General features: G+C 34.6%; 2 protein-coding genes and 1 long non-coding RNA gene across 5 annotated transcripts; 1 reads left to right on the forward strand and 2 right to left on the reverse strand.

Annotated features, from left to right (window-relative positions):
• Positions 1-242: 242 nt before the first annotated feature.
• On the reverse strand, positions 243-2,828 carry LOC126664888 (uncharacterized). Its single transcript, XM_050357501.2, has 4 exons — positions 2,462-2,828; positions 2,298-2,343; positions 655-1,668; positions 243-560 (listed from the first exon to the last, which is right to left on the reverse strand). The coding sequence occupies exons 1-3, from the start codon at positions 2,506-2,508 to the stop codon at positions 943-945; spliced, it is 819 nt and encodes a 272-aa protein (XP_050213458.1). The 5' UTR covers positions 2,509-2,828; the 3' UTR covers positions 243-560; positions 655-942.
• Positions 2,829-3,582: 754 nt separating this feature from the next.
• On the reverse strand, positions 3,583-7,882 carry LOC126665914 (protein MAINTENANCE OF MERISTEMS-like). 3 transcript variants are annotated; one of them, XM_050358882.2, is made up of 7 exons: positions 7,855-7,882; positions 7,299-7,362; positions 6,832-6,965; positions 6,028-6,142; positions 5,125-5,342; positions 4,198-5,010; positions 3,583-4,115 (listed from the first exon to the last, which is right to left on the reverse strand). In XM_050358882.2, exons 3-7 carry the CDS (start codon positions 6,838-6,840, stop codon positions 3,723-3,725), a joined length of 1,548 nt encoding a protein of 515 aa, XP_050214839.1. In that variant the 5' UTR covers positions 6,841-6,965; positions 7,299-7,362; positions 7,855-7,882; the 3' UTR covers positions 3,583-3,722. The 3 variants fall into 3 exon arrangements, with proteins under 3 accessions (XP_050214839.1, XP_050214901.1, XP_050214972.1); XM_050358944.2 differs by lacking the exon at positions 7,855-7,882 and having other exon boundaries at positions 7,101-7,299; XM_050359015.2 differs by lacking the exon at positions 7,855-7,882 and having other exon boundaries at positions 7,058-7,299.
• On the forward strand, positions 7,323-8,890 carry LOC126666152 (uncharacterized). The gene is made up of 2 exons (XR_007637824.2): positions 7,323-7,412; positions 7,911-8,890. It is a non-coding gene; the product is annotated as an uncharacterized LOC126666152 (long non-coding RNA).
• Positions 8,891-19,459: the final 10,569 nt, after the last annotated feature.

Here is a 19,459-nt window from a genome sequence, read left to right on the forward strand (position 1 = left end):
TTATTGATTAAATTAAATCTATTTACAAGTTTTTATACCGAAATAGTTCTCTCAATTTCTAGCATATGGTATTGAATTGTTCATATTTTAACAATGTTAGTAATTCTATCATTACATCCAATCTGGCTTACGAAGAAGTTCTCCAGTTTAGATAGTAAGGACCTCTCTCAAAAAAAAAAAGATAGTAAGGACCTGTTTTCTTTACTTCTAATTAAAATCTAGTTTTTGTTTGGAGTTTTCAATTTAATGGTGTTATTCAGTAAGAGTAAAAATGCTGGCACTTAACCAACAGCAGTGGTACTGGAACAGTTAAAAAGAAAACTGAACTGATCTTTAGGCATTGTTTATTCACTATCATGCAGTCTCCTAGAAAATTGCAGTGATAGTCAGCTCACTACAACTTCTAATCAGAAGGAGCACACAGCCGGAAGCTGACCGTTGCAACAGACCAAACACACTCAGTTCAATTATGTTGCAGGAGCACACTCAGAATCTAATTTAACCATAGAGCACTTATCAGGGGACCTCTGTCTCCGCACTCCAGACGCTCATGAATGCACCTGCGTAGTAGACATTTGATCATCTTACAAATCCAATAATTTTATTAATAGAATTTAATGACATAATTTTGACCACTTTAAAAAATATGCACACCTTATAAAATATTTATGGATCCGCCGGTGCACAGAAGTGACGGGCAATCTGGAATCAGTTGGAGGAAGTGCACACAGCTAATGATAGCTCAATATATATGATCAAACCAAAGATTTCTGTTTGGCACTTGGCAGTAAGCAGCCGGGGGAGCTCACACTTCGAGTCGTAGAGAGTTGCACGAATGACATGCCTTTACTTTCTATCTGATTTCAATCCACACAAAGAAACTACAAATGCAGAAGAAAAAAAAAATCTTATTTACAGAGGAAGAGCAATTAGGCAATTGCTCTACTCGCGGAACACTGATGCTAATGCGGGGAAGCAAACCGCACATGAGATGAAGGTAATCCATAGCTTAAGTTCATCAGGTAAAAGCATCCCTATAGTTGCTAAAAAACCAAATGCAGCTCCAGCACAAGCAACTGTGTACAAGATTCGTGCTACGAGACCCGTTTTAAGTTTGCACATCAGGATACTGCTAAATGAAGATATGTATCCGACAATAGTACTACCCACTGCGAAATCCCTTAAGATTTTCGCGTTTCGTGATGGAGGATTGTTGGCATTGCCTAGCCAAGCCGTTAACAAAGTAACAAATACTTGGCCAGCTATGAGAAGGGATGACTCGGTCATCTTTTGGCGATTAAGTGTCTCGGTGGAAATTGCATTGATCTCTTCAATCGCATTACTACCAGTAAGTCCTCCGGCATACAAGGGAAATTCATGTCTAAAAGATTCAGCATTTGGAGCTCCGTTTTTGATTTGTGTTTGGACCTTGTCATCGATAGGTTCTGGTGGTGCTGCTCCAGGAGCAACCGCCAGTATCCCAAGGGTGTCGTGCTGGAGGGGAGGTGTTTTCAGGACCCCTGGGGGAATAGCCCGCCCATCAATCTGAATAAGAATTGCACCAGAATTTAAATCAGACTCACCAGCCAAAGTTGTAAATCCGTCTTCTTTGCTCAGGTGCTCTTCGGGCACCATAGAGCCATTTCGAAGAGAACCCTGCATGCCAATCTGTACAAAAAAAGCAGTGAGAGGCAACTCAGCTCAATCTGAGGTTACACTGAAAAATATGGCTTTCAGCTGAGAAATCTAACGCTAAGTAGTTTAATATATGGAGATTTGAATAAATACCACATCGAATAATTAAGAGAGTCACTTAGTCGCACTTAGTACCAAGCAATTTGTTTCATAAAGGTACTAATACAAGGTTTTATCCAAAATGAATTTCAATCTCATCATCATCTGTTACTTGCTCCAATATTCTCAAAACTTATTATAAGTGTATAAGAAGTATGAATCATATTCATATTTGTAGATAATGTTCAATCAAAATATTCTATCAAAATTCACAAGTTTGATTGTGCTAATTCATTCAGTTACAACTCTTTGAAGTTGATGAAAAGTGAAAATATTTATATACTTCTATCAATAGCCTTACTTGCCCTTCAACTGTAAAAGTTATTTCTATCAACCATATTATCAAGAAACTCTTTGAATATGATATAGATTTGAAGATTCTGGATATGATCATACTGCCCGTGAGTCTCCGTATTATCTCTAACAATTAAAAGTACACTTAATGCATAGTTAAAGACTACAAGATTTAAAGATATAAAAACAGCTAAAATTGGGTGTTATACCTGTATCAGAATTCTATTCTTGCTTGCTTCATTGCTTAACAGGACTCTGCCAAAAAATGGAAAGTTAGAAAAATTTCAAAGGAAAAAAAGGTTCTTATAACCTAGACATCATCTGTTCATCATTATCTTCCGGTGCTGATGAACCAACCAAGAATCTTGCATACCTCGGAAAGTTCAAACTCGAAATATTCTTCTCATATTCATCAGCCATATGTGATGTGAAAAGCTTCTATTGACCTCTGTAGAACAGGAAATTCAAGGTATCAATGATCAATCAAAAATCATAAGAAAATGTCAATTGAAAAACTGAAGATATGTTTCTTGTGTGGGCAAAACAAAGAGCATTTGAAACACAGAATGCAAGAAAATGTCTTGAAATTTCCTTCTAGTTACAAACGATTTGATAGTGACTAATGAATTAAACAATGTCAATCCAACTATCTGCAAATTAATAATTATTCAGGCGAAATTTCCTAGCAAAAATCTCGAAAACGACATGCAAAATCTATAGACTAAAATTCATAATTCCTTTTCTTTCTCTTTCTCCTTCTCTTCTGTTTCTTTCATTTTTTTCTCTATGGATTCACAATTTATAACTATTGCAGCGGTTTTTCAAATGTTCACCGTCGGAGTTATTTATGTTTTGGAAACAAAAATAGTAAATGAAGCAAAGAAGGAGAAACACTATGGCTTATCTTCACTGCAAACCAACTCAGGGATCAACCATAACGACGGCCTGATGAAACTGATTATGATCGGTTGCCTCGCGATTGGTGTTATCGTAAAGCTACTTGCAGATTGCAGTGATTCAACTGTCATCTTCAGTTGGCTGCCTACGACGGCGGCGGGAACAACAAGGATGTTTCATGCGTTTGTAATCTCCATTATGTTTGCCTTCTCAGGAGCTTTTAGCTCGTTGTTGACTCGCAGGAAAGCTCAGTATTCGAAGTATGAAAAGCTGAGCAGGTGTTATTCGCTGGTATTTGCAGCCTCGGCTATGGCGATCCTTGTGAATTGCGTGGTAAGATCGGCCTTCCATCAAAGGAATCAAATTATGGAAGCTTAATGTTTTCATTTCTTTACCATTTTCATGGCTCTGTGTGTGTTCTTTTCTTTCTGTAATGATCAGATGTTTCTTCTTTCTATCTTTAACAATGTAAATAATGTTCATCAATAAATCATTGCTTTTTCACCTAATAAATTCTGTTATTGTTCATACTTCATAGCTATGTTTCATACAATCTGAGCGCAAAACATTCTTAAATAAATTTCAGAGAATTGGATATATGCACAACGAACAAAAGCATTTTCTTATTTTAGTTCAAGGAGTACAACATTTACTGTGTATAATTTTTCAGCAACAGTAAAAAACCATAAAAAGTAATTATACAACAAGCCAAATACAACCATTTTTTAGGCTTAGCCTCAGCATTTGATGCCTGCCTCTGCCAGAAATTTATATCTGAACTCCGAGACTGTTCTTCCTTGAAACTGATCCAACGAAAGTATCCTCCCCAACGAATTAGCATGAAACCATTCACTATAATCACATTCCTCGTCTTCTAGCAAATCCCAGGCGTCTGCTCCCTGCAATAGATACTTTGCAGAAATTGTGAGGATTCGCAATTTTTCGCCAAATCGTTCAGTCGGCGGCGAGTGAGGAATTTGGATTCCGCCACCAAACTGACGGAGATTCCTTTCTCCCATGTATACCTCCCAACTCTCCGACCCCATGAAAGCAATTCTCTTCTGAGAAAGTGCTCTCTCATGCTGAAAATCTTCCTTCTCCCATAATTCTTTGTACGGGTCAAAGTCAACCTGGGGAAATGTTTGTTGCAGGTTTATTTTAATAAAAGAATTAACGAAATTCAGCTAAACAAATGAGACGAATAATGAATACCTCGTCCTCCTCTAAATATTCCAATTCCAATCTGTACCAAGTGAACTCATTTGTAATCGGAACATCCATCAAGTTCCATCGACAAGCTCGAGGAAATACACAAGCACTCTGACTCCATCTAGTCGATGGCCTCATATAGGGGATGTGCTCATAAGCCCACAATAATAAGAACGGGTAGAACCCAGAGAAAGCACCGGAGCATTCAGAAGTTCTCTGCCTCATACCCCTTAAGAAGGCTGAAAAAGTAGCTGCTCCCCAATCATACTGATTGATCTTCCGAATGTTGCTCAAAGCGGAAACCATGCGAATTGAAACCATTGAATCAGTTCCACTGAAGAAACTGCTTCCGACAAGATAGAGAATCAGCCGTCTAAACATCCACTCCAGATCATTAATGGTTGGTTCCTTACTGAAGTCCAGAGTTGAAGGACATAGAACTTCTAGCTTAATTTTGTCTTTGTAAATAACCCCTTTAGTGCCTTCAAGTCTAAGAAGGTTAGCACATTCTTTGGGAGTAATATTTGGAGGACTTAAAGGATTACCTCCGAACCTAATACCGGTAATCATAGTCCAGGCTAATGGTGTAGGACCAATCTCAAAAGTGCCAAGATGTAAAGTGTGTGTCTCGGAGAAATATCGCTCCACTAAAGCACTCATATAGCCACCAGAGCTAATTTTAAAAGGTTTGATACTTAAGAAATCCCCGAAACCAGCCTCATATAGTAGCTCCTTGTATATACCTGCAGCATTTGAGCACACCTCAAATGCCCGAGTCCAATTGTTTTGGGTGGCAAAATTCCGTTCAGTGGGTCGCTGCAAGACATACGAAAATGAGATAGTAGGCAGTAGGCGAAGAGAAAGAAGATTCGTTACAAGAATGAGTTCCTTTACACACAGAATGAGACATATGTCAGGGAGAGTACATACTTGACCAAGACGGATGTAGATAGAGGGATGATTTTTAAGTCCAGGTAAAAGGGGCGTAGGCTGCACTGAATGCCTCTGTTCACGAATGGCTAACTTAGCACGAGTTCGACGAGAACCTGCTCTCCTGGTCCTTCTACCTCGACCACTACTATCCAAATAATCACCATCCAGCTCATTCTTCAAAATGTCCTTACCGTACAACTTAGTAATACTTCCACCTGCAATATTAAACAAATTTCCATTTGTACTCATTATCAATCTTTTGGTGATGAGGACTCACTCTACTGAGCCGAAACTCAATATCATTGTCAAACCCTGGGATGTGGACCGCCCGCAAACCCACATACATGGTAATTTCGGGCTATAATGGCCAGCAATCCAACCTCAACCACTCCATATTAAGAAAGGGCGTAGCCGGGGTTTGAACCCGCGACCTTTGGCGCCCAGATGGCTGAGGCTTAGACCACTAGACCAAACCCGTGCGGGCCACTCATTATCAATCTTACTAGCAACAGTCTAGAGAACATAAAATTTCTATAAAAGCTTATACAAATCATCTGCAAATCCAGGAAGCTCATATTTTCATTCCTGTCAAAATTCAAAGGGGAATTTTCCATTTTTCTTATTTCAAGCAATTAGCTTAACTGAACTAAAATCCTATCAAACTGATAAATTTTCAAATGAGTTCTGAGATACAGATGCATACCTGCATTTTCACATGAATTTCACATATTAATAAATGATAAAAAAATCAAACAAAAAAATTTAATCAAAAAAATTCATCATCACACACATCAACCAATGAAACAGATTCTATGGTTTTTAACACAATGTTAGAAGCAACTCAATTCATCAACATCATTATATTAAAGGAGACAAGAATAGGTTGGAAACTGGACTTACCTAATTTAACGGAAGATACTGAGGACTCAAACCTGTAAGGAAAAGTGTCAAGGATTGAAGACGAAGGAACATTCATCTCTTTCTGAATTCCAGGAGTGACATGCTTTTTATCGTGCTGGAAAATGAACAGCGAAAGAAAATTTAGCTTGCACATCTAGATCAGTAAACATAACATTGACTAAACTAATCACATTTAAAAAAAAATTCTAACAATAGCTCACTTTGATTATAATGAAAGAAAAGTGGAATCTAACGTTGAAAAAGCGTAGTTGCTGGAATTTTCTGAACCCAATTGGAATTGCAATGTGACATAAAATCCCGTATCATAAGCTTTTAAAATATTCATGGTGCTAAAAAGATTTCCAGTTTTTGAAACTGATGTATATTGGCGCTTTAGGCCGCCCTTAATCCAAAAGTAGAAAAGAAATGAACTCTAATGGCAATACTTGATGTAATCAAGCTCAGAAGTTGTACAATGAGGGTGAAGATTTGTGAATTGAGCTGTTTTAGGGGGGCAATGAGCCAACCAATTGTGTAACCCAGTTTACATGTATATGGTAATGGCTTCCAGAACAAAGATCAATAGCTAAGGTTCAAAGATACAAAAATCAACACTTTTCTCCATGGATCATACTGTTATGAATATACTTAAAATTTGAAATAAGATTGTTTATTCATCCTTTGCATTCTCACTTTTCAATCTAGATAACTAGCATAGAGTATTTGCATGTAGCACCCTAACACATTTACCCGAAAGAGAATAAAAATTAAAAAATTGTGAAATAAATTCATCAGTCAAAGTACCTCATCCATTATCTTTATAATAGCATCAACGATGTCCCCGTCTGCAGCCTTGAGTGCTCTCACAGCTCCTGACCTTCAAACCTTAACTTGTGTCATCACCCACTCGATGTGCATGGGGTCAACACCAGTTTCATCTGCATCATGATGCTTATTATTAACCATCAAAATCATGTTATTTCACTCGACTCTAGTTTACTTCTGAAATAATTCGTGATTCAACATTTACATAAATTTCTCTAATATCTGTTGTCTTCTTTGCTTCTTCTTACCCCTTCTGTCACCTTCACTATCCTCTCCATTTTTGCAGTCATTGTCCTCATCACCATCATTCATTAGTTTCTTTTAGACATCATACGAAAGAATCCAGAAAAAGAAAAACAGCAGAAGACTGTATATTTTTATCTACTCTAGTTCTACACCTTTTACTTCTTAAGGAAGTGCCAAGTGATAATTTTGGTAGTTTTCACCTTCATCATCCATTTCATCCGAGTGCTCAACATCTTCATTTTGAACCATACGCTTGTCTGCAGGCTGCAAAAATTAACTTCTCAAATTGTAACCACAATGTATGGAAAACTCAGGTCAGTTTCTAATCTTTAAAACCTTAAATGTAGCATGTTTCAACATCTTTTAGTGGTTACTTGGTTTGCTTAATTATCTTTGACTACTGCATATGGTGTACTTTCTGTTTTCTCACCAAACTCATACACGCTGATTCGAATTTGTGTACTAACGCAATAGTCAATGTCATCCCGGAATCTAAAAAATCAGTATCTGGAGAAAATTGAAAGGAATAATGAATAGTTCATGACATAATTGAAAAATCTGACAAAGATATAGATAGAAAGGTCGGTCCATTTTACCTTACAAAAACAGAACATAGGTTCACTGACAATTAGTAATCAAATCGTTAAACCTAATCGATTCTTTTCGTTTATCAAGTAAAGATTCACCAGCTACAATTCAGTATAAAGAAGAGAGACATCATATACAGAGCATTAACAAAACTACAGGAATCTTTACCTGATAGGAGTGATATTTTTCCTCATAATAATCCAATGCTGTAACTGATTGGGCAGGATAGTAGAGCAACGAGCGCCTCAGAGAATCCCAAGCTTCTTGCACCATTGGATTAGGCTCAAATGTAGTGCTTGATCTTAGGATTTTATGATCTGACATGACTTACTAAGATTTTGGTTGGCGGTTGATTTTGAGATGAAACCAATGATTATGATCAAATGTTATTTTGAAAGAACTAAATTGAATTGAAATCTTGCTCATAAATTGCTATCCAAACAAGCCTTGCAGAGTTCTTACCTCAGAAATTGAACATGGAGTAAGAGAAATTCAGAAGTCGATTGACATGGCAGTAATTGATGATCTTTGAGTTGAGTTCACTGGAGACGATGGTTGACTGTTTGCAATTTCGCGGCAATTTGCAAATCGGGTTGGATTGGATCATTTCCAGTTTGAATTATTTTGGGCTGCTTTTTTCTTTTGGGTTGGATTTCGGTTCAAGTTGCTACTAGGGATGGTCATGGGGCGGAGTGGGGATGATTTGAGGATTATTTACAAATATGGTTACCATCATACGCTTCAAATGGAACTTTATCATTTTTTTTTTGATAATTGGGGAGGGGGAGCGCTTGTGGGAGAAATCGAACCCACGACCTAGCAGTTTGCTGCCTAACGCTTATACCATTTGAGGTACAGCTCATTGGTTGGAACTTTATCATTTATATTCTCTTTTAACTGTTAATTTTGCAATTGTACGGTTTTATCATGTTACTATATAAACAAGGCTTGTCCACCTCATATTTGATGCCTCTAATTTTAATCAATATAACGTCATATTATAATATGTAATCATTACCAACGAGCTATAGCTCAAATGGTATAAGCGCTGGCAGCAAACTGCTAGGTCGTGGGTTCGATTCCTCCCATAAGAGCTCCCCCTTCTCAATTATTAAAAAAAAAATATAATCATTAAATTAATTTTTGAGAAACAATAGTGCTACTTGCATAGTTGATCTAATATATTTAGTTTAGTTTTTTTTTACTTGAATACTTCTCTATGTCATAAACTCCTACTACACTTTTCTTAAGTTTTGGTGTTTGTTACAAAGAAATATTTAACTCTTTAACTAAAAAATTTAAAAATTAATTTACATCCTCAAAATATTTATTTACTTTTAAATATTTAATATTTTAAATATAAACAATTGTCGTATACACTATATATTGCTCATTTACATTATACATATGTGTGACAAGAGTATAAAAATAAAATTACTATTTATCATTTAAATGAATATATAATGTTAATGCATAATATATACTCCCTCCGTCCCAATAGAGTTGTCCACCTTGAAAAATTTTTTTGTCCCAAAATACTTGTCCACTTTTAAAAAGTAGCTAACTTTTACACTTAGTTTTTCTATATTACCCCTATTTAAAATCCACTAATGAGTAAATTGAAAGTAAATTGCAAGTAGTCCCTATATTAAATAGGGGTATGACAAGAAAAATAAGTAAAATTTCACAAAACCCACAAACAATAATTGTTTTTCTTAAACTGTGTGATAAAGGCAAAGTGGACAACTCTATTGGGACGGAGGGAGTAGTAACCAATAAAATAGAGTAAATAGTATCTCATACTATGAACACCAACAATCAACCAAAAAAAATGGGGTCCATGGACCCCACCCTATAAGGCATCCATCCGCCTCTGCTGAACATAATCATCCAATGACGCAGTGGTTCCGACTTATTGGCCAGGATAGTAAAGCAGCGAGCGTCTCAGAGAATCGCAAGCTTCTTGCACCGTGGGATTAGGCTCAAATGTAGTGCTTGATCTTGGCATTTTATCATCTGACATGACTTACTATGAAACCTATAATGTTATTTTGAAAAAACTAAATTGAATCTAAATCTTGCACGTAAATTGTTATCCAAACAAGGTCTTGTAAGATCTTTCTGAGTTCTTACCTCTGAATTTTAACATGGAGTAAAAGAAATCCAGAAGTTGATTGGTTTGAGTTTGATGATTTTTGAGTTGAGTTCAGTGGAAAGTATCATTGACTGTTTGCAATTTCGTGGCAGATTCGATCATTTTGAGTTTGACTTATTTTGGGTTCGGGTTGCTCTGAGGTCTGGTTTTTTGGTTTACGACAGGGGCGTTGGTTCGAGTTAGTCAGCTTCTTATATTTCACCCTCAAACAATGAATAAATGTCACGACCCATTTTCATGAATCGTGACCGGCGCTAGGGTATGGGTATGGTTGTACCAAAACCCGTAGCTAGCCTTGCGGATAACCAACTTATAACATTTAAAGTAATGTACATGCATAAAAACACATGCTCGGGGGCAACCGAGACTTCAACCTAGTCTAGCAGTACATATAAACAACATATATTTAACATACGCTTATCTCAAAATAATTTTAAACAGCATGGCAATATACAAAATACCAATAACACTGTAACCATGCAAGAGCTGAAAATATAATAGTTGGACCAATCCAACAAACAAAAGTCTAAAATATAAATGTAAGACTATGACATGAATAATCTGATACTACTACTGCGGTCTAAGAGTTTAATACAGTTCGACTCTTTTATTCTGAAAATAAAATAAAGAACCTCTAAGAATGAAGAAACGGAGATCGACCAATGCTCAAATCATAAACCTGGAAAATTTGAGAAAACAACGGGGTCAAATTTACTGAGTAGAGTTTATATAACTATTTACATTTATTAAGTTAAAAACTTTTAAAACGTTTAATAAAACAATTTCATTATGGATTATCAATGAAACCCTACACCACAATTCTAAATTCATTGTCGTGTCGGTGAGACGTATCTCAATAACCGATCCCCGACTATCACTTAATAAACAGTGAGCCCAGGAAACGTATCTTTCACCGGTACCCTCACTAAGGTGAGACGTATCTCAAACCTACCTCAATACCATAATCATTACCGGTGCGCACGCAGTCCCGATGATGCCCATCGAGTAGCACGTTCCAAATCAAATCCACAATGCCAAAAACAGTTCAAAAACTGTTTATACACACACACACACACACACACACACACACACACACACACACACACACACACACACACATATATATATATATATATATATATATATATATATATATATATATATATATTATATATATATAATCAAACACATAAGATTAAAACGTATTAAAACTATAACCCAAGTTATAGAAATCAAACCATATAAGTTATATATTAAATTACAATTCGAGTAATTTATTAAACAATTTAATTTAACGCAAGTTAAAATCCATATCAGTGAGTCAGCCGAGTTATTAAAACTATCAAGCTTCTTCCCACTTGTTGGGCGACCACAGTCTAACCCAAACCAAAATTTTATTAAATTTATAAACCCGAGTTTATAAATTAAAATACTTGATAAAATAATTATCTAATTTAAAATAGAATTCAATGTCTTGCAATTCAAGTAACCTAAGTTACAACTAAAACTTAACCATTTTAAGTTTATAAAAATTTAGGGACTAAACTGTGCTTTAACCAATTTGATATTCGAAATCAAAATTAATTATTTATTCTCAATTTACTAAATTATAAATCAAATAAAAGTCCAAAAGTTATCCTATAGTGAAAACCTAACTTGAATAAGTTCTTAGAAACTTTATGGGCTAAATTGTAACTTTGCCAAATTGACATATCAATCAAAATTAGATATAATTACCCGAGTAATTATATTAATTTAGATTATAAAATAATTATCTTTTCAAGTTGTCAAATTTAAAATTGAAACAATATAAAAATTATTATCGAAAAGCAAAACTATAGTTATAACAACTTAAAGGATTCAATATGTTTAAATAAAACAATTGAGTGATTAACCTAACCTATTAACCATCTCTACCAATTTCAAACAAAAGAATCAAGTTCCTGCCATTACACACAGGGGCGGAACCAGGATTCAACATGAGGAGGGTCGCAAATTTTGCTTTTGGCTATTTAAAAATAAATAAAATGACCATAAATAGAATGGGAGGTAGGTAAGTTACACTTGTAGGGGCGGGTTTAATCACCGTACAAGAAATACCGCCCCCTATCACTTGTAGGGACGGTCTCGGAAGATGAAAGGGTACTCGAAATAAGATTTTTAGAAGACATAAATAACACATGTAGATATCATTTGCATAAAATTTATTAATAAATAACAATAGTAAATATTATAATAACCTTCAATATTAAACGCGTTCAACACGAGTCAATTGTATTATTTTTGTATAATAAATTCTTTCATATTCTATGAATAAATCAATTTAAATAACACAAAATTATAATTAGTACACAAAAATACAAATTAAACCAATTAATATAAATAAAATGTAAAAGAACGAAAACAATTAATTAAAATTGGATGTGGATTTATTTTTAAAGAGAAAATATTGGAGTATTATAAAAATTAGTAATTTTTATTAAAATATTAAAGGTTATTTAGATTAAAAACATTGAAAATTAAGTTAAAAATTAAGGAAATTAGGTTAGAAAATTAAGAGAATTGAATTAAAAAATTGATAGACAATGAAGATTAATTGAAAGAGAGGCAATAAATTTATTTAAAAAATCAGTAGTTTAATTGTTTCAAAAAAACAAATAGTAGTTTAATTTATAAAAATTATCTATTTACTAGTTGTTTGTGGGCTATTGTAAATAAAATTAAAATTTGCCAAACAGCCATTTCCCTATTTTGGTAAAAAGAAGGGCCAAACAACTATTTCTCTATGAGAAAATTACACCAAATCACCCAAAAATCCAAAACTTTGTGTTTATAACCCAGTTTTTCATTTTTTGCAAAAATCTCTCATTTTTCAAAATATCTTTCCACGCATACCTTTTAATTTTTGAGTTTCCCATTTTATCCTTATGATATACATTTCTACTGTGTTTCTATTACACCCTATTATTTCATTTACTTCCTGCTTCTTTTTCATTTTTCATTTTTTATATCTGCTTCTCCATTACTTCTATTACTCTCTAAATTAAAGCAAAGGTTAAAGTGGTTTGTTAGTGGTTGGCTCTTAGTTTGCCGTTTAGTAGTCAGACCGCCAGCAGTGGTGGTCAGATTAACGCCGCAACTGAGATGGTTGAATTCACGGCGCAGCAGAGATGATTGAATCAACAGCGCAAGGGCAGTGGTCGAATTGACGACGATGGTCGAATCAATGGCTCAACGAAGATGGTCGGGTCAATGGCGGTTATCGTTACGGCCTGAGCATCGCTGCATCATATGGTCACCATCTTTAATAAATACTTTTAAAGGTGTCTTCGTATTCATTGATTATTTTAAATAGTGGTGGTGTCTACTACTGCAATTTCTTCTACCGCTGATGAAGGGCATTAGAAATGGTTTCACTTGAAGTGAAATTGTTTGATTTGTTCTACCTTTTATTGCACACTTTTTTTTCTTATTTCCTCTATGATTTGTCTACTTTTATACTTATAATAAGATTGTCTATAAAATACTGCACACTAATTGTTCGATAGAATGTCTCAGTGATATGTTTGTTTAAAATTTAATGGCATTATTACATGAATATGATTGAATAATAAAAGTACTATGCTTGTCAAATTTTAATGGTAAGCTGCCAATATAAAAGTTTGAAATGATGTTGATATTCTGAGAAATAAAAAAAGTTCTTGTTGCAGGTTTTTATGGTTCTCTTATTACGTAGGTTTGATGGAAGAAATTTCTTTTTCATTGTGTAAAATAGTTTGCCAATTTATACTCATTTAATTGGAACATATTTCTAAATTGGTGTTGTAATATATAAAAAATTTGTAGGCTGTTATGTTCTAAACTTAACATTGCAACTACAATTGATACAACATTTTTAGATAAATCACTGTAACTTTTCTGTTTATATATAAAATAAATACGTAAAAGTGCTCTTAGAGTAAAAGACTACCTTCTATTTTTATTTTTTATTTCATTTTTTGATATCAATAGGAGTTGGAAATTGAGTTTTGGTATGTGTAACTAAATTTTAAAGCAGCAGCAACAAAAAATTTAGAAGACTAATCAAATATGGAGTTTAAGTTTGTCTTCTTCTTTATTTATCAAATATGTATAAAATGTTTGCTTTTTTTTTAATCATAAGTTGACAATAATTCATTTATTGTTGTATTTGGTTGGAGTTTCTTATTGCATATCAACTTCAACTAAATTTAATATGGACTCTAATTTATTTAACGTTTTTACTAATTAATATTTTTTTGTAATCTATTTTTATTTTTTTTACTTTTTATTATTATACTTTAAATAAAGATATTGTAAACTAATTCTAAAACTGCCTTTAATTTGTATTGAATTTTTTATTAGTTTATCATGTGGTTAAGTAACCATAAACCAACTCAATATTGCCACCACTTAATCCTCCGCAATCTCGCCGGATTCACCAGTGGCTAACATCAACTATAGATGAAGGATGAAGTTTGTATTAAGAGCATTGGACATGAGGAAGCATCTAGTGACACTTGTTCACATAAACTAGATTAGCAACATAAAAATGGCATTCCTGCCATAAAACAAGAAGTTAGAAATGAGAGACTCACAATTCTTTCATTTTGGAATCATTTTGTTTAGTATTGAACTGTGATCCTTCTAGTGCCACACCTGCCATATCAAGAAGATAGCTATCATCTATCAAGAAGTCTTTATTTTCATATTTCATGTGCCTGTAAAGGCAAAAGAAATTAAAAAAATAAAGAAATGTTGCAGAAAAGGCAATTAAACAAGTATTGATTTTGACATCCAACATGTAAGATGTGTCAACTATCAAGCACAAGAAAATTAGATGTGTGTGGCTGTGTGCTATAACAATAGTGAAGTAACTCCCTATCAAAAATACAAAGTATCAGAGAATACCAACCAATTCACAATTAGATCAATCAAACATATGAGAAAAAGGAAAACACCTCTTCTTTAAGCAAGAAGCAACCGTAAATATATAATTTATTTACCTAAAGAGTAGAAATTCATTAGGAAGCATTGTTTTCCCAATAAACCCAAATCAACGCCAATCACCTCCAAGAAAAGCTAGGGTTTTGTTCTTCAATTCACCACTACAATTTAAAATCTGGTGTTCAATTTCTTCTTACGTTTCATTTAATTCAAATCTTGAATCAAAGACCTTTGCGTTAAACAGACCGAAATCGGAAGAATCTATTGTGTTGTGGAAAAAAAGTGAAGAAGTGGGTGAACGCTGACCTCGCCGGACCGCCGCCGAACTTCGCTGATCGTGTACACATTTAAACCAACAACTGTTGAATTCCATTCCATATATTTGAGAGTCACGTGTTTTAACATAGAAGGGCAAATGTGTCTTATTTTATTATAAAATCAGCCTATTTTGGGGTATAGGTGATTTTTGTAAACTTTTCAATCTTTTTGAGTGATTTCTGCAAATTTTTATTTTGTGAGATAAAAACAATAGAAAGGTGCTCTTTTAGGGGATTTGTGTAAAAAATCCTTTCTCTATTTTAATAAAGAAGGGCCAAAATTTTGGGCCTTCGGTTGTTAAAAGAGGGGACAATTTGGTCCTTTTAAACTAAACCTAAAAAGGATATCTTTTTATTCTTGTTTTTATCTTCTTCCTCCAGCCTTTAGCTGCCATGACTGAATAAATCAAAACTTGCAATTTCAAGCTACAATAATCTCGTCGCTCTATACCTTTATTTTCCGATTTTTGACGGCAGCCGAAACTTAACTCTGACTCAGAGGGTCGAGATTAGAAGAGGACCGGTGGAGAGTAGCATCGGTCCCTCGTTCTTTCTCCGGCGAGGAGGGTCGGCCGACCCTCCTGACCCTTCCGTCGTTTCGCCACTGATTACACAGCAACCTTCCAAACTTGTCAAATCAAAATTTAAGTTACAACAACATTTAAACTAAAACTTAACAATATGAACCAATCTATAACCTATAATTAATAATAACAACAATCATACATTAAGATCATGACAATCATTTACGCAAAGAAAACACCTAGGGCAGCCACAACCAAAGACACAACATCAATATAACATGAACACATCGAACTCAAAACGGCGATGAAACGAGACGGCGCGAGAGCAAAGCAATTGTACGTACCGTTTTCGAAGAAATTCGAGCTTGATGATCTTAAGAGAGGATGAGGTTCGAATTGACAATCTAAACAGGGCCTAACATTAATAGAATTTCATGCTCATGAGATTCCAGAAAACGGCAGCAATATAAACCTTAAAGCGATAAACTGAACGTCATTAAAAACAAGGAATTCAACGTACCAATTTGATAAGAATTACGTAAGGATCAACAAGAACGAGGTCGTCCGATGTAACGGCGATAACTCAACTTAAACGAAGCTAAAACAATGAAGTTACGAGTTAATAACGGCACGAGACGATATCGAACGTTAATCAAAGAAAAGCGATCATAACTACTTACCGGATCGAACGAATGAAAGAGGAATGATGATTGATGAAGTTCAGATTTTCTTAGGAAGAATGGCGGCTGAGGTTATTTAGAAGAGAATGAAAATCTTAGGTTTAGAATAAAAAAACCGTGAAACAGAGTCATAAATAGGAAGAAGATGATTCTGCAAATAGTTTATGAAACAAATTGTATGGGCTTTGTATGAATATAAAGGCATGGGCCTTTTATGTTACTAACAAAAACAAATGGGCCATAGTTCACGTGAATAATAAAAGAATAAGCAATGCATGGGAATTTTCATTTTGTATGCATGGATTATATCCATCTATTTATATATTTTTTATATAGATAATATACATAGGACAAAATAATAACACAAACCGAACACGAATCGAACCACGGCCGAATCAACGAACGACTCAAATAAAATTAAATAAAAATATATAATAATAATAATAATAATAAATTACTTAAAACTTGACGAAAAGCAAAAATTTATAATTAAAATTAAAAAAAATAATTTAAAAATACGGATATTACAATAAATCTATACATACTATAAAGCTGAACTCCCAATTAAAATGTATCAATATTGTGACATGTGGTTTTCTCAAGTACAGTCATGTGTACTCCTGTTAAATGATACCTTTACTTTTGTCAATTGAAACTGAAAGAAAATGAATAATGAAATATGTGGTTTCATAACTATTCCTACCTTTTTATTTACCAGCAAATTTAATATTCTATCTTTTCAATTACCGCAAAAAAATTTCCCTACCTTTCTATTTTACCGTTTCAATTACTACACAAACGTTTTAATTTTATCAGTTACATTTTCGATAGTTATTTCCAAACATTTTGTTTATATATATATATATTGATACAGGTCGATCTTTAAAGGGTCGCCCGTACTGTTTTTCCTGCACAAGTAACAAATATAAGCTCAAAGGACCTCAGGCTTGCTCAGCCTGAAAGCCACTCCGATGCTTAAGTCAAAGAGGGTTTTTTGGTAGGTAAATGAATGTAAGAGTATTTAAGTCTGATTTTGCTTACCCTTCTCAGCATTCGGTGGCTTCCTTTTATAATGAGTTTAAGGCGGTGGTTATCTGGTAAATCGTGGGTTTGCCCCACGATTATTGATAATGGTGAAGGCACGTTCCCGATTATCCCGGGTAGTGGGTGTCAGGGAACAGAGTGGATGAGGTCGCCTAGATGGCAGACCTGGATGAGTCCGCCCGAGACAGACATGGGCGATGGGAGATTTGGAGACCCGTTGGGCGAGCATAGCATTCATTAGGCGATGCTTGGAGTTCGAATATTATTAGGTCGGTATCATATATATATATATATGTCTTTCACTTTTTTCAAGAAACCAAGAAAAAATTCGTAATTCATAACCTATAATGCATCATCGGTTTTCAAAACAAGCACAAGGTTGGTAGTGGATTAATATTTGAGATGAGGAATCCCGTTGTGAAAGCGATGACACCGGGTAAGGAATTTGATGATCTTAATGATATTGTTGGTACAAAATTGAATTTAAAAAGAAAAGTGCAAAATGAGAGTATAGAGAGCATTGTGGAAATCTCATATTGTTTAGGAGAACTCACTTACTTGAGCTTATAAGGATGATCTCTCACACTTGGATTTGGGCCCCAAAGGGTACCCAATTTTGTGGACGGGTTAGGAGTTATATCCTACCCGATTTACCACGCGCCGGCCGGCCTGGTCTGGTTCGAGCACTTAATATATTATCAGAAGCATCTTACTGTACTTGAAGGGTACAGTGATGAAGATTGGAATACATTTTCAGATGATTCCATAGCTACGAGCGGCTATATCTTTAGTATAGCTGGTAGAGCTGTTTCTTGGAAATCAAAGAAATGGACGATTTTGGCTCAATCTACGATGAAGTCAGAAATGATAGCACTAGCTGCTGCTAGTGAAAAAGTAGGATGGCTAAGAAGCATGCTAGCTGAGATTCCTTTATAGGAAAGATCGATATCAGCTGTGTTGATCTAATGCGATAGTACCGCGGCTATTGCAAAAATTGAGAACCGTTACTATAATGGTAAGAAACGACAGATACATCGTAAGCACAACACTGTTAGAGAATTTATTTCAATAGGGGTTGTTAGAATGGATCATGTACGCATTGATGACAACTTAGCAGATCCTTTGACGAAAGGATTAGTTAGAGAGAAAATCCATAAAACTTTCAAGGGAATGGGACTATTGCCTATAGAATGAATCATTCATAATGGTAATCCGACCTAACTGACTAGAGATCCCAAGAAATAGGTTCAATGGGGTAATAACAAGTTATGTATGATATGAGCCAGAGCATACCAAGTTGAGGCATGATTCCTGAAGCGATTAGAGGATGAGTTAATAGAATCTCTTAATGAAGTCTATACTCCATTTGGAGTGGAGTACCTAGCTACAGGGGTACTATTGATAGTTTCACCTTTGTGAATGTGGAAGTGGGCCGCTGAAAGACTAACTTTTCACGACAACTATTTTCTAAAAGCAAAAACGAAAATAGTTCTTGAGCAATCATCAGAAAGGGTGTCATTGACCGCTGAATATAGTGCATATTCATCGGAGGTTTGTCTGTTTTATTCTGGGGACGACGTGGTACGAACGACTGCTTGCACCATCAGAGCCAGTGCCGCGAAACGTATTAAAGAAAGCGACCTAGTCCGCGACTCAGCCAGAAATGATGTTCGGTAATTTCGTCCATTTTATAAATTGTTCCAACATATATTAATGAACAGGGAGATGTTGAGAGAGAATTTTTTTCATAAACTTTCCCTTCATTTATTTCTCTACGAGTCCCTTTTTTTTCCAGGAGAACTGAAATTTTCAGTTCTTTTATTTTGTATCCAAACAACTAATGTTCATCTTCTCTGTAAATATATCCAACAAGAAGGCATTAAGTACCACTTCTACGGTGCAAGGGAGATTCATCTTTATTAAATACCACTTCTACGATCATTAAGTAATTATATTTTTCAGCAAATTTGAAAGGAATTTTTCTCTCTTGGCCTGTTATTTTTTTTTAGATTTCATCTCTATTTCAAATAAGAGTATAATTATTATTAATCAAAAATAAAATTAAAATATTATCACAATCCATAATTT

The sequence above is a fragment of the Mercurialis annua genome, linkage group LG1-X (genome assembly GCF_937616625.2).
Source record: "Mercurialis annua linkage group LG1-X, ddMerAnnu1.2, whole genome shotgun sequence".
NCBI lineage: Eukaryota > Viridiplantae > Streptophyta > Magnoliopsida > Malpighiales > Euphorbiaceae > Mercurialis > Mercurialis annua.

What these genes read in the sequence shown, in the direction of transcription:
- LOC126664888 (XM_050357501.2), bottom strand. Translation starts at nt 2,508, where the DNA reads ATGGCTGATGAATATGAGAAGAATATTTCGAGTTTGAACTTTCCGAG. An exon ending in TCGAGTTTGAACTTTCCGAG is followed by an intron (nt 2,344 to 2,461) that starts GTATGCAAGATT and finishes ATTTTTTGGCAG; the next exon opens with AGTCCTGTTAAGCAATGAAG. An exon ending in AGAATAGAATTCTGATACAG is followed by an intron (nt 1,669 to 2,297) that starts GTATAACACCCA and finishes TTTTTTGTACAG; the next exon opens with ATTGGCATGCAGGGTTCTCT.
- LOC126665914 (XM_050358882.2), bottom strand. An exon ending in AGTATCTTCCGTTAAATTAG is followed by an intron (nt 5,343 to 6,027) that starts GTAAGTCCAGTT and finishes TTAATATTGCAG; the next exon opens with GTGGAAGTATTACTAAGTTG. An exon ending in AATATTTAGAGGAGGACGAG is followed by an intron (nt 4,116 to 4,197) that starts GTATTCATTATT and finishes ACATTTCCCCAG; the next exon opens with GTTGACTTTGACCCGTACAA.